Here is a 14,082-nt window from a genome sequence, read left to right on the forward strand (position 1 = left end):
GTGGCTCTTTGGTATGATGGCCGCAACTCCTAAGGTCCATCTGCTTTTGAAGAAAACATGACTTAAAAAAGCAGCGATTCTTGTTTGGAATACAGTGCTGCAGCTGCTTCCCATATACATAATAATAAAGGAAGGGCTGAAACTGTACGCAGTTGCAGATCTCCCAAATGGTTATTAGAACTAACGAAAGAGCAAACTTACCGTGCAGAATAGAAGCCAGTCAAATCTGAAATCTCCACCAATGCCAAACACCGTAAATGATAAAACACAGGGAAGGCAAATTAATGCCAAAAGTAAAGAAGCATATGATAGGAGTAATCCTGTCGTAACTCATAGCAGACATAGCTCTGATCTTCATACAACTTGGTACAAAGGAAGTTGAATAGTCCGAGCTTATCAAGGACAAACACAACGTGCACCAAGCCATAAGGCATATAGTAAAAGTTATTCGAATCCTGGTAAATATATTGCAGAAAAAAAAAAGAAATTCCGAGAAGAAGGAGTCGCAATGCTTGTTCAATAACGTGAAAATTTCGGATTGAATGAGTAGTTTGCCCTTCACGAGAACAGATCTTACTAAAAAAGTGCTTTCAATGCCTCAAGTTTAGACACTACCCGAAGGCATGTACTGGCGGCACTAGTTAATCGGATCAATGCATAAGGTGTGGGGAGAAGAGCAATATTTCCAGCGAGTGTAATAAGGATCCCATCCGCCAAGAAAATGCATCACGAGTAACCGGCATAATGCCAGAAGTGGTAAATGGCCAGAATATAGGAAGGAATATAGAAATAAGGAAATGGGAAATGTTATCATTAGTGAAACTGATTGAAACCGTCACATTGGGTCACAGATTCCACTAGTAGAGCGGCAAGAGTGCCCTCTCGCTAAGCCATACAATGTACTAAGAATCAGGGGAGGGCAAAATGAGTGACGTATATTCTACGCCCTACTAAGTCTCACGTTATCTGGATTTTATAAAATATCTCCCTCCTCCTTCTTTTCGACGGAAGTGGGCCAAGTCCAAAGATGGTTGTTGGGCCTTCGAGTGGAGAAGCTGAGGGAATAACGCAAAGGGACGAATCAGCCTGCCACCGCATCCAACAAACGACTCAGGCGGTAGGTGGGATCGATCAGGTCAAAAGAGGCCGCCTATAAGGAAGCCCGCACAACTCTTAAACTGGGCATCCAGCGGGGCAAAAGGTAATGCATTAAGAAGTTCTGCTCAAGGGCAATGTGACGGTGACAGCCAAGTGCCAGGCCTGGACAGCATGCCGAATAAGGCTCGTAAGGGGTTAGTCCCACTTGTCGCACAACAAATTTCCACATTATTTTTACGCTTTATATACGAATGGAAGATCTCGGATTACCTGCTAGGTCATCTTAAAAATACATATATATCTTAGCGGGGCTCTGGAGCAGCATGCAATCACTCACTTCAACAATAAATCCGAAAATTTCCGAACAATTATATATATAGAAAAACACATACAAAACAAAAGATATAGACAAACAACTCATCTTTCTATAACATAAAACCATAACAAAATTAACCTTTTAAATATGATAATAATCAAGTTCGTATTCAATATTAGACCTTGTTGCAATAATTGACATGATAATTATGATTGCTCACTAAACCATTATAGATGTTATTCTACCCGATAACATCGATCCAAAAATATCTAAACTTTTGAAGCGGAAAATTGACGTAGAACCTAACGTCTGAACTTCAGAGGAGATTTGAGTTCAACCAGGGGACAAATTGCGTGGTAGTAGTGCGAATAGGTATCATTTCAAAATGCTTTTCATGATCCTCTTCATGCTTGGACTGGCGACTTTGAATGTAAGTGGTATTTACTTCTGGAATATTTAGGCAACCTAACAGAAAGGTTCCAGCAGAAAGAGGATTTGACTGAAAATCGTTTCCTATCATTGTCTACTACTTCTTTCTTCTATTTAGAAGCATTTTTTTATAAGGTTTTATGTATTTATTTTGAATTGTTTTAGGATGCCTCGTTTATCCGAATTACTTCATTTATATGCGAGCCCAATAAAATGATTTGTCAGCAAAATGTCTGCGCAATAACTACGGTACGGAAGAGGCTGTCTTTGGTGAATTTCAATTGTAACTTTCTTGAGCCTCAGTCACATATATGGGTAAGTAATTTATTTGTTTGCACTATCCACTGAACTTCCAGAATAACAAACATAAGCCCCAGTATCTGAAAAGTACCCTCTATAGGACATTTGGGGGGGGAGAAAACAGAAACTATGCGAGGAACTCTCTCCCTCTCTCTCTCTAAGATGTGCAAATTGAAAACCTAATCATAATGTTCATCCTAAGCTAACGCATTCCCGCTTGCGTAGATAGATACTCATCTAAATTGAACATCGCAGCTTTCTGTGTACGCATCTAAATGTTTCGATGTTACTTCGTAGGCAAAAGTATACCACTGGGTACTGAGAAGTGCATACCTAATGATTATAAAGTAAAAGAAACCGCTCATCACATTCTGCTGAAAATTTTACATATGATAAACAAGCCGGTTCGTTCCAACAGTCCCAATTTTTGAGCAAAAGCAACATCGAAAGACGATTGCTGAAGACATGATTTCTGAACCGAAAATGGCCTGACCTTCATGAAACGCATAATTACTGGTGATGAAAAGTGGGTCTGCAGGTATGACATGAAGCCCGAACGGTGCTTCGATGAGGAGCCAAAACTGAAAAATAGAATTCAACGAGAGAGCCAAGGGCCATCCCTTTGGCAGCTTACCAGCGGTCCATAGATAAGTAGATGAACGCTGGCAATAGTGCGTTGCTTCAGATGGATGTTATTGTATAGAATATAAAATAAAGTTCAAAAGCTAAAAAACTTTATATGTACGTGCATTCAGAATTTTCTTAACCAACTCAAAAATTTCCAAACTAATTACAGATTTTCCCGAATTAACTTCAGACTTTTCCAAATCAAACGCAGAATTTTCCATTCCAAATTAGGACTTTTCCATTCCAAAATCAGCATTTTCCATTTCAAATTTAGAATTTTTTCAACATTTTACTAGGTAGCCTTATACCAACTTCCTACCATTGGGTAAGCTCTAATTGTCTGCAAAAATCTGCGTTGACCATCAATTTTCTAGAAGAGCAGCAAAGAATTCAATAGCCCAAAAACGAATATATATTTTGCAAATTGATTTGATATATATTGACGATATCCGGTCTAGGCCTGCCTTAATAAGGAACTCCATACATCCGGGTTTGCGCCGAGGTCCACCAATTAAATATCTCTAAAAGCTGCCTAGCGCCCTGGCCTACGCCATCGTTCCATCTCAGGCAGAGTCTACCCCGTCTTTTTTTAAGGTTTTGTTTGCAAAACAAAACCTTATTAAAATCGGTTCAATGTCTATCTGCTTGCCTGTCTCTCTGTCCGTCTGTCACACGCACTTTTCTCGGAAACGGCTATTCTGATTAGCACGAAATTTGGTGAGAAGGTGGAAACAGACCCAGACATGCAGTGAGTGATATCCTTCTACATTGAGATTTAGGGGGGTCTCCATACATGTAAAAGAGGGGTGTAAAAATTTGTTTCATCGAATATAGTCATGTGGGGTATCAAATGAAAGGCCTCAATTATTACTTTTCGAAGCCAGTCTTAGTTTTGAGATTTATTAGAAAGGCGGGGAGTGGGAGGGGTCAAAAGTGATGATTTCTTTAACGGTCCCATTCTCAGAAACTACCCAACCGAAAAATCTGAAAAAAATAATAAAGCTGCCTTTGTATGGTGCTCAGGCCCCAAAATACTCTCCATATCGATATCCGTTCAAATTAAGTTAATAATAGTATATTACCATATTTTTGGGGAAATTGAGTAAAACCCCCTTAAGTGTAGAGAGTTATAAAAGTTTGTAGTAGTATACAATATAATATGAAGCATATTATCGCCAAGTTTGATCAAAATCATTTTATTAGTAACAAAGTTACAGTAGTTCAAAGTTGACTTTACCGTGTAAATTTACTGCAACTGAATATCAATACGGCTCCGAAATACCCTCCATACCGATACCTGTTCAAATAAAGTTAATAATAGTACATTACTATAATTTTTAGTAATTGACAGGAAAACCCCCTTAAGTTCACCCTAGAATCACAAAATTTGCAGCAGTATAGGCCATAGTATAGAGCATAATCCTACCAGATTTGATGAAAATTGCACTATTACTAACAAAGTTATACTAGGTCAAAACTGTCGCTTCCCAGCAAATTCAGGACTATGAATGTCAATATCACTTGAAAGTGGAAATTTTCACATAATATATGCATATTTTATGTGCTACATGCTAGTGGGACAAATGCACACTCAAATCTCTTTATACAAAAAATACACAAAACCTTTCATCATCCTCATCAACGGCGCAACAACCGGTATCCGGTCTAGGCCTGCCTTAATAAGGAGCTCCAAACATTCCGGGATTTGCGCCGAGGTCCACCAATTCGATATCCCTAAAAGCAGTCTGGCGTCCTGACCTACGCCATCGCTCCATCTTAGGCAGGGTCTGCCTCGTCTTCTTTCATACCTAAAAAATTATAAGTGAAACGGTTTCGTCCAGGGTAGAGGCAACTCATCAGACGCTGCCTCACCTCTGCCCTGGGAGCAGCGTGACCGTGAGTGGCATCGGATGGAAAACGCTGCTTTATGTATTTGGAAAAACATTGGTTTCTATTGGATATAATTCGCACCCTTGGCGTGTTTTCCCAAATACATAAAGGAGCGTTTTCTATCCAATGTCACTCACAGTCACGCTGCTCCCAGGGCAGAGGTGAGGCAGCGTCTTACGAGTTGCCTCTGCCCTGGACAAAACCGTTTGTCCTATAATTTCTTAATGCTTGGGTGCCATGCCCCAAACGAGGTATCCACGGACTAAAGAAATATAGGAGTAAGTTGCTCTCCATTTGGTCCGGTCCAACAATAAGTGGTTGTGAACTTAGGATCCCTCACTTATCCTAAACTTTCATACCTGAAGCTTCTAGTTTCCGGTTTCCCGACTTGTTTTAATTGTTCCCGGGGCATATCATGCAAGCCTGAGTCGAGAGGTTCGCCATTACCTTCTCGTATTCTATTCAAGTACGAGTCTGCAGGCAAGGGACATTATTTTAATTGAAAATTTTTCAAGCAAGTAGTACGATTATTGTCTCCCGTTTCAGCTCAATGAACGTAATTGGTAGTATCTTTATTTTTCTGACCGAAAGCGATTTTGCGACGATAATCCGGCGCCTTTTTCCATTTTGATCATTTTTAGTTAGTCCCGCATCAAAATTGTAAGTTCCTCCCGGGCCCATTTCTTACCATCAGGGACTATTGACACTTTTACTAATTTTTTTGATTAATCTACCTCACTCAATATATTATTCTTAAAATTTGAATTAAATTCAAGGAAAGGCGTGAATAGCACTGACAAAATTCAATCCTGTTGTAAACGCCCTCACTACCAGACATCGAATGTGTTTAATATTACACACAATTCTGAGAAGTTTGAAGACAACCCAACTATTATTAACAAAGTTATAAAAGGCCAAAGTAGACATGTATGAGGTGATCATCATATAAACTGAATTCATATGAACATGTTGGAGTTTGGGGAAATTTTGAACTTTTAACTGTAAGCGAGTGAAAAACGTGCATAGGTAGGATCTCGCACATAACCTTTTCATCCGAAATATCGAGCTTCCGGTATTCCGTTTTGTTTGTTTGCTTGTTTCATTTTTCAGGTTTAAATTTACGTAAGATTCCTTTCGGGTATTGGCGAGACATATAGTAGAGCTTCAAGATTTGTGGGTAGACCTTCACGGTTTGCCTCATAAACATGTTAGGTTTTTAGAAGAGGTCTCCTCTCCTGGTCGACCTAGGCGAACCAGGATAGTTCATTTGCCACCGCCCAACCCTGTAAATTATTACAAAAAACTATACTGGGGTAGTCACTAATGTCAAGTTGAGCTTCTAGGAGATCCTGAATCTTCTGATAAATGAGGTGCAATATCTCCACTAAAGAAAGAGAACTATCCCTTTCGATGTTACCGCGAACTTCCGAAATATTATTAGGAAGGAACTGCATTGGAGATGGGAGCAAATGTGTCATGATTCCAAATGATTAACGCTCTGATCTATCTAATGACAACAGTCACTTTAATTATCTCTGAAATTCATGGAAAACCATGAGGATACAATCACTTTTTCGAATTGTTCCTAAATATCTTCCAGAGAATATTTACTATATTTGGATCACCATGTTGAGTATTGTAAGACATTTAACATTTAAAATTTTAACAATTTCCTCACTGTGGGCTTACTTGCGATAAATTTTTAACTTTTTCTTACAGTTACGCATGAAAGTATACCGCAAACAAAGTAAAGTCTTCCAACCTTGGCTAGTGGATTTTTGTGAAAACTTTTGTAACGTCATAGAGAAGACCACGCACTCACAAGTATTCCTGAAACTCTTACCAGGTATCCGGAAATATGGACATTTTTCAAAATCTTGTCCTTTGGAAGTAAGTGTAATCATTCGCATTCAAATCTACTACGAGTGTCCTTAATTTCCTTCCATTATTTCTTAGGGGAACACATCTCTCTCAAACTATCCCATCGACTTCTCATTCATCCCAGTTATTATTCCGGAAGGCGAATATTTGGTCACAGTACATGTTGAAGATTACGTAAAAAATGAGACTATATTATTCGCTCGATCAGGATTTGTGGTAAGGTACCCAAAGAGGATGAAGAACTGAAGATGTATCAGTTTGGAAATTATAACTTTTTCTCAAAAATCTGGAGAGTTGTTCTGCAGAGAAAAAGTATCTTATGCATTTTAGCAATTCTAGTATAAGTTCAAGTTTTCGAATTCTGTAATTCACATAATAATAACTAAGCGCCAATAGCTTGAAATATCAATGAAGCACTTCTTTTGATGTTATTTGTTCTGTTAAAGGGAATCACCCCCAGAAGACCCACCGCACAACATAGTAGGTAATACTGTCAATCTCAGCATCGCAGCTAATTCATCAGAATAGTAATACGCCGACGACTGGCTTTCTCGAACCATCCCATTGTCAATCGTGATATGAATAAATTTAGTATGCAATCTAACAGTTCCAATGTCTGCTGGGACGGTGATGCATTAAACGCTTATGACTGCAACGGCGGATACAAGAGACGGATCGATTATTTGCACTACACAAGTAAGCAACATGTGCCGCTCCAACCGTGATTTCCACGAAAACTGTCTGGAGGATTACTGTTGTGGGTTGTGTGGGAGGGAGGCATGCTGTCTTACAGTGCGACTTCCTTCAACTTGAGGAGTACAATTATGGATTATGAAAAGCTTAGTTGAATTTGAAATCACATCCTTGATGGTTAAGAGAGTAGATACTGAATTCCCATGTCACTCTCCAAAGCGCAGTATCCAAACTATTCCAGACATAATGCGCTCCTAATTAGGATCCTGTTCAGAATTCCCCCGTAGTCCAGCGGCAAGAATCTGCTTCCATTGCTCTTGCTAGTGCATTCCTCAGGGGTCGTTAGCGATTTTTAAACGGGTCGCTTACGATACGGGGTGTGACATCCCCGAGGTGCCCGAGTAAGTAATTCTGCCCCCTAGCTGGCAGCATACCTGCGTCCTAGGTAGTAGCCTCGAGAAAGCTTCTCGGTGAAGAGCGAACCGCGAATGACCGGTACACGTCGGGACACACTGGGAGTCCCCGGAGCCGTCGACAAATCTTTGTCGGTGTCGACGGGGTGATGTGAGCGTAGCTCTGCTAAGGTGGTAGTTGCGACGTGTATCAGGAGCCAGCCCCTTCGGGACCCTGGTCGGGAAGTGTGCATTGAACCGGTGTTAGCAGACCGCGTTGCCCCGAGCGAGCGCTGATCCGTCCGTGAATTCCGGGATCAGCTAAGCGTAGGTCAGGCCTCAGGGAACTGGGGTAGGGGCTGTGTTCCCGAGGGTATACACGATGCGCTGGTACCTTTTTCATGGAGAATATTCATAAAATTATAAAAAAAACGACGAAACAACAGACAAGGAGGAAGAGCTGGGTGCGTTTGGGCGGAGCACAAAAATGCGTCGTTCACCGCAGCGATCAGTGCAAGAGGCAACGAGGGCTGATATACCCGATGAGACACCGGGGCGCCCAAATAAAGAGGAAGCCTCATCAAGTGGCGCGTCTGACCGTGCGGAGATGGCAACTCCATTACCTTGCCGTGCCCCTGTTTTGGAATTAAGCTCAGTGAGAAAAGCTAGTCCTGAGCAGATGGATTTGGGCACAAATCACACACATTCGACCGTCCTTGCTATAGCCGAAGAGGAAAGGCTCATCAGAAAGTGCGCAGCAGTGGTGAAACGCATGCGGTCGGCAACGTTCCTTCAGAGGAACCTCATCAAAGGCGTCAAAAACGGGCTGATGGAACTGGACCGCATTTCCTTTTATAGACGTACGTGGAGAGCAGCGGAAGACGATTGCAGAGCAGAAACAGTCGCACTCCCCGCTGAGAATGCTGCTTGCGTCAAACAGATCGCAGACAGCCCTCCGCAAAGTGAACTGAGGAAAAAGCGGAAAGAGAACGATGTGCCTGAAGGAGACTTTATCGAAGTAGTCACCAAGGCCCAAAAAAAGAAGGCGAAAAAGTATAAAAAGAATCAACGGACTCCGTCGCCAGGGACACGTCTGTCCAAAAACAAGGAGGCTACCAACCCAAAGCCAGTAGCGGAAAAAACGAGGAAACGAAAAAGGACTAGACCGTCGGCTCTGCTCATTAAGCCGACGGAAGGCAAGACATTTGCGGAAGTCCTTAGTGAAATCCGCTACAGGACGAAACCCGAGGAGAACGGAGCAGAGGTGTCTTCGATACGGAAAACGAGGAGTGGTGGAGTTCTCGTCGAACTGGGCCCAAAGACGACCAGCAAGAGCACGTTCTGCGAAGCGGTCAAGGGGCTATTGGGGGAGAAGGCTCTTGTTTCCTGCCTAAGACCCATGTGCTCTCTATAAATACGAGATCTTGACTGCCTTACAGAAAAGGCCGAAGTAGAGGAGGCGCTAAAGCGTGAATGTCCAGAGGTGACCAATGCCCGGGTAGGTATTACCTCTGTAAATGCTCGAGGCCAAAAGCTCGCCGTGGTGGAAGTCCCCGAGCAATATGCGAGGAAACTCCTTAACAGCGGGAGAATCAAAATCGGATGGGTGGTATGCAGGGTACGAATGCGGATAGTCCCCACCAAGTGCTACAGGTGTCTGGACTATGGACACACGTCAGCAGCTTGCAAGGGTCCAGACAGGAGGACAGCATGACGGAGATGCGGCCAAGCGGGTCATCAAGCGAAGACTTGCAAGGAAAGCGAGAGTTGTGTTCTCTGCAGGGATCGTGGCGCGTCTGGCGAAAGCGTCGCACACACTGCGGGCTCGGGACGGTGTCCGATCTTCAGGGCGAAATTGGAGAGGGCTAAGGTGCGAACGCCATGATCCGCATTTTGCAAATTAACATGCACCGGAGTGCAACCGTTCACCAGTTGCTAGCACAGTTTGCTGCGGAAGTAAGTGCTGATCTAGTGCTGATTAGCGAGCAATACCGAAACAAGGACCCGTACTCATGGTATCTCGACTTATCGGGCACCGCTGCCATCTAGGTTCGGGACGACGTTCGACTTCGTGTTCTTGCCGAAGGCCGGGGGGACGGATTTGTCTGGATCCGGTGTTTAGGGATAACGTTTTTTAGCGTTTACCTGACGCGAATGAGTCTTTTCCGGACTTCCGGTGCCGGCTTGATGCTCTGGAGGACGCCGTTTCGAGCACGGAGGGACGAGTCCTGGTTGGCGGTGATTTTAATGCCGGGGCTCTTGAATGGGGCATGCCCCCAATCAGACTCCAGAGGGAAACGGATTCTGGAAATGGCGGCGAGAACCGGGCTCGTAATTTTAAACACCGGATCCACGCCAACGTTACGGCGCCCAGGTTGTGAAGGAAGCATTCCTGACATCACTTTTGCGTCGGAATCTCTGGCATCATCGGTGGACGGGTGGCGAGTACTAGAAGACGTCTCGGCAAGTGATCATCAGTACATTGCGTTCGAAGTGTTTGACGCTACTTGCCGGCGAGCACCAACACGACGTTCTCCCTGCGTGTGGAATGTCGCGAGGGTGAACATCGGAAAGTTCGTTGAAGCTCTTGGAGCAGGTAGGGCCGCGCTGGGGGGCACTCCGGGGGGTGGTGGTGTCGCAGCTGACACCGTCGTAAATTCAGTGATGAATCTGATAACGACGGCGTGTGAGGCTTCCATGCCACGGAGAGGCCCCAGGCGCGACAAGCCTTCTATGTAGTGGTGGACGGCGGAAATTGCCGACCTACGGAAGGAGTGTCATAAGCTCCGCCGTTTGGCACAACGTTTGTACGCCAACGAGGAGGCATGTGCCATAAAGGCACAATATAGATCAGCAAATAGGAGACTCCGCAGCGCTATAAATAAAAGCAAAGCTCGCAGCTGGCAAAATCTTGTTAATGAGGTGAATGATGACCCGTAGGGACTTGGCTATAAGCTTGTCATTCGGAAAATCGGGGCTCTGCGGATGCCCTGTATATTGAGCACCGACCAGATGGACCGCATTGTGCGGGCATTGTTCCCCAGACACTCTGTACGGGTTGATGTAAATAGCGCGGAAAGCGTCGTGGATTGCCTCCTTTTCACAATGGAAGAACTCGAAGAAGCGGTTCTCACTATGAAAAACAGGAAGGCGCCAGGTCCTGATGGCATCCCGGCGGAAGTTTACAAACTGGTGTTCCGCCAACGGCCAGAATTGCTGCTCGAAGCGTTCAACGCGTACTTGAAGGAGGGCATTTTTCCTTGTCGCTGGAACACTTTCCACTGCCACTGCCAGACTCGCGTTGATCAGTAAGGGTAAAGGAGACCTGGAGCTCCCGTCTGCATATCGACCGCTGTGTATGCTTGACACGGCCGGAAAAGTGCTCGAGAAGCTCATCAGGGGTAGACTCGCTGAAGCGATCCGTGCTGCCGGGGACTTATCCGCAAGGCAGTTCGGGTTTAGAACAGGGAAATCTACAGTGGATGCTGTTATGGAGGTCGTAGATGCGTTTAATCGAGCCGGGGCACACAGCCGCCGATCTCGACGGATAGTGCTCCTCATAACGCTTGATGTCAGAAATGCCTTCAATTCCGTAAGATGGACAGATACGCTAGGCACACTAGAGAACTCCTTTCACGTGCCAAGCTATCTCTTGCGGATATTGAGGGATTATCTGAAAGACCGCTACCTGCTCTATGAGACGCTAGAGGGCCAGAGGAGGATGGAAATCACGTCAAGAGTAGCGCAGGGATCCATCCTAGGGCCGGACCTCTGGAACGCTTCCTACGATAGTCTGCTGCGACTCGATATGCCCGAAGAGTCGCGCCTGGTCGGTTATGCAGACGACGTTGCGGCACTTGTTGCCGGACGTACTGTTGAACAGACGCAAAGCAGACTTGGCATATTGATGCGACGGGTAAGCGGATGGATGACTGCTCACGGTTTCAACCTTGTGCTGGAAAAAACCGAAGTAGTCATCCTGATCAGAAGGAGAACCTGACCTTGCGTCCCATATCGATCGGCGAGTTGGCTATAGAGTCAAAACCAGCGATTAAATACCTTGGTTTAATGCTCGACTCGAAGATGACCTTCTTCGAGCAAATCAAAGCAGCCGCGGACAGGACTGCAGCAGGAGTCGCGGCCTTGAGTCGGCTAATGGCGAATGTCGGCGGCCCTACATCAACTAGGAGACGTCTCCTCATGGGAGCAACGTAGTCCGTCCTTCTCTATGGTGCGGAGGTATGGGCTGATGCCCTTGACAAGGAGGTGCATCGTAAACGCCTCGCTCAAGTGCAGAGGCGGGGAGCTTTGCGAGTGGCGTCTGCTTATCGCACCGTCTCCGAACCAGCTGTGATGGTGATTGCGGGAGTGATCCCCGTTGCTCTCCTTGCCAAGGAGCGCAAAACTATCTATCGCCGTAAGGGCGAAAACTTAAGACAGGTGGTTGCCCGTGAAGAACGTCGACGCACCCTTAACGAGTGGCAACTTTCTTGGCAAAATGAGCCAAGGGGCAAGTGGACTGCGCGGCTCATCGACAAATTAGACCCATGGTTGAACTGAAAGCACGGTGAGATTGATTACTTCCTTACCCAACTTCTAAGTGGACATGGAGGTTTTCAGTCTTACCTGCGCAGGGTTGGGAAGGCGCGATCTCCTCATTGTGTGTTCTGCAATGGAGTAGCGGATGACGCTGAACACACCTTTTTCTCTTGCGAGAGGTGGGACGGCCTCCGCCAGCAGCTTTATGCAGACACAGGGGAGCTCTCTCCAGACAACATTGTCAGAGAGATGCTGAAGAGCACTGGCAGCTGGAATCATATTGCGCATTATGTTCGGGCTCTTCTTACTACGAAGAAGATTGAACTCGACCGGCAGAGGGATTGGACGGTAAGGGGTTGCCTGAACTAACAACTCCCTTCCTCCCCTCCCCTCCCATTGGTGAAAGGAATTCCCTGACTTGAAGGCTCCCAAAGCCGGAAGAGCGGGAGGGCTAGCCCGAAGTAATGTGTCAAACGGTTCCAGGCTAGTTCTCTGATGACAGGGAGGTGTTTAGTTGGTAGTCCGCCAGCGTGCTGTTGCGGGAGTCCAACACTCTGTGCGTAAACGCATTCACCTACCCCACTCCCAAAAAAAAAAAATGTCTGCTGGGACGGTGATGCATCAAACGCTTATAACTGCAACGGCGGATACAAGAGACGGATCGATTATTTGCACTACACAAGTAAGCAATATGTGCCGCTCCAACCGTGATTTCCACGAAAACTGTCTGGAGGATCACTGTTGTGGGTTGTGTGGGAGGCATGCTGTCTTACAGTGCGACTTCCTTCACCTTGAGGAGTATAATTATGGATTATGAAGAGCTTAGTTGAATTTGAGATTACATCCTTGTTGATTAAGAGAGTAGATACTGCTCTTTAAGATAAGTGACCGAAATATGAATTCCCATGGGACTGTCCCAAGCGCAGTATGCAAACTATTCCAGACATAATGCGCTCCTAATTAGGATCCTGTTCAGAATTCCCCCGTAGTCCAGCGGCAAGAATCTGCTTCCATTGCTCTTACTCGTGCATTCCTAGATAGTTGCAAAACACCACAAATACAATTCCGGAGAATGTTTTCCCAGGAAAAGCAAATTTTCTGGATGATTACGAGGAGAACTTCGATAATATGAGTCGAGCAAGTGCATGCAACACTTCTTCGAGTTCCGGCCAAGGTATTGCTGTTGAGGAGCTGAAGCGTGTTAATGATTTCTGTGACATGCCATGTCCATTTTTTCGCTTTGTCTAGTTCAGAGTTTTTTCCTGTATGCCATCGGTATTTGTGGTGTAGTGGAAGGAATGATTACTATGAGTCCTTGTTTGAATTTGTCAGGTTTGTCGAAACGAGTGTTTTGCTCGTGCTTTGATCTGTCATAAAGAACATGCCGCCTCGCGAGATAAGTACTTGATGATAGGAAAGAGATGTCTAAGGCATGTAATAAATACAGTGAAAAATATGAATATCAAACATCACAAGTGCGACTGAAAAATTGCACAGTTTGTATCTTAACTTTTGATATTAGATATCGGTCGATGCTGGTCGAAAAAATAATTAATCTGTGGGTTTACAGCTTTAATATCCTTCGGGAAGGACCCCTCAATGAAGATGATTTACAAGTATCATAAATGCTCAGAACAAAGGATCTTCATTATCTGACCTTTCAGCTTCTGAAAATTAAAAGTACCATCTCAGAACCTTCCACTGTACTTCAGTCACTCAAGGAATCCCTATGATTGACATAATTCAGGAAAAATTGTAAAAATTTAATTTACGAGGTATTCATCGCGAACCGATGGCATTCACCCGACCTGCGGGTTGGCGGAAAGAATTGACCAAGTGCTTCTACCACTTATCGCCGACCATGATCTGTTGGACACGGTGGCGAACAAGTTGTTGGCCATTGTTGTCTGTCTCATT

The 14,082-nt window shown here is 44.8% G+C and overlaps 1 protein-coding gene across 1 annotated transcript; it reads left to right on the forward strand.

The window, feature by feature from the left end:
• The first annotated feature begins 1,793 nt into the window (after window positions 1-1,793).
• On the forward strand, window positions 1,794-7,266 carry LOC119661705. The gene is made up of 6 exons (XM_038071156.1): window positions 1,794-1,844; window positions 2,009-2,158; window positions 6,380-6,550; window positions 6,617-6,762; window positions 6,988-7,068; window positions 7,134-7,266. Exons 1-6 carry the CDS (start codon window positions 1,800-1,802, stop codon window positions 7,264-7,266), a joined length of 726 nt encoding a protein of 241 aa, XP_037927084.1. The 5' UTR covers window positions 1,794-1,799.
• The last annotated feature ends 6,816 nt before the right edge of the window (window positions 7,267-14,082 follow it).

Source organism: Hermetia illucens, chromosome 1, assembly GCF_905115235.1.
Source record: "Hermetia illucens chromosome 1, iHerIll2.2.curated.20191125, whole genome shotgun sequence".
Classification (NCBI taxonomy): domain Eukaryota; kingdom Metazoa; phylum Arthropoda; class Insecta; order Diptera; family Stratiomyidae; genus Hermetia; species Hermetia illucens.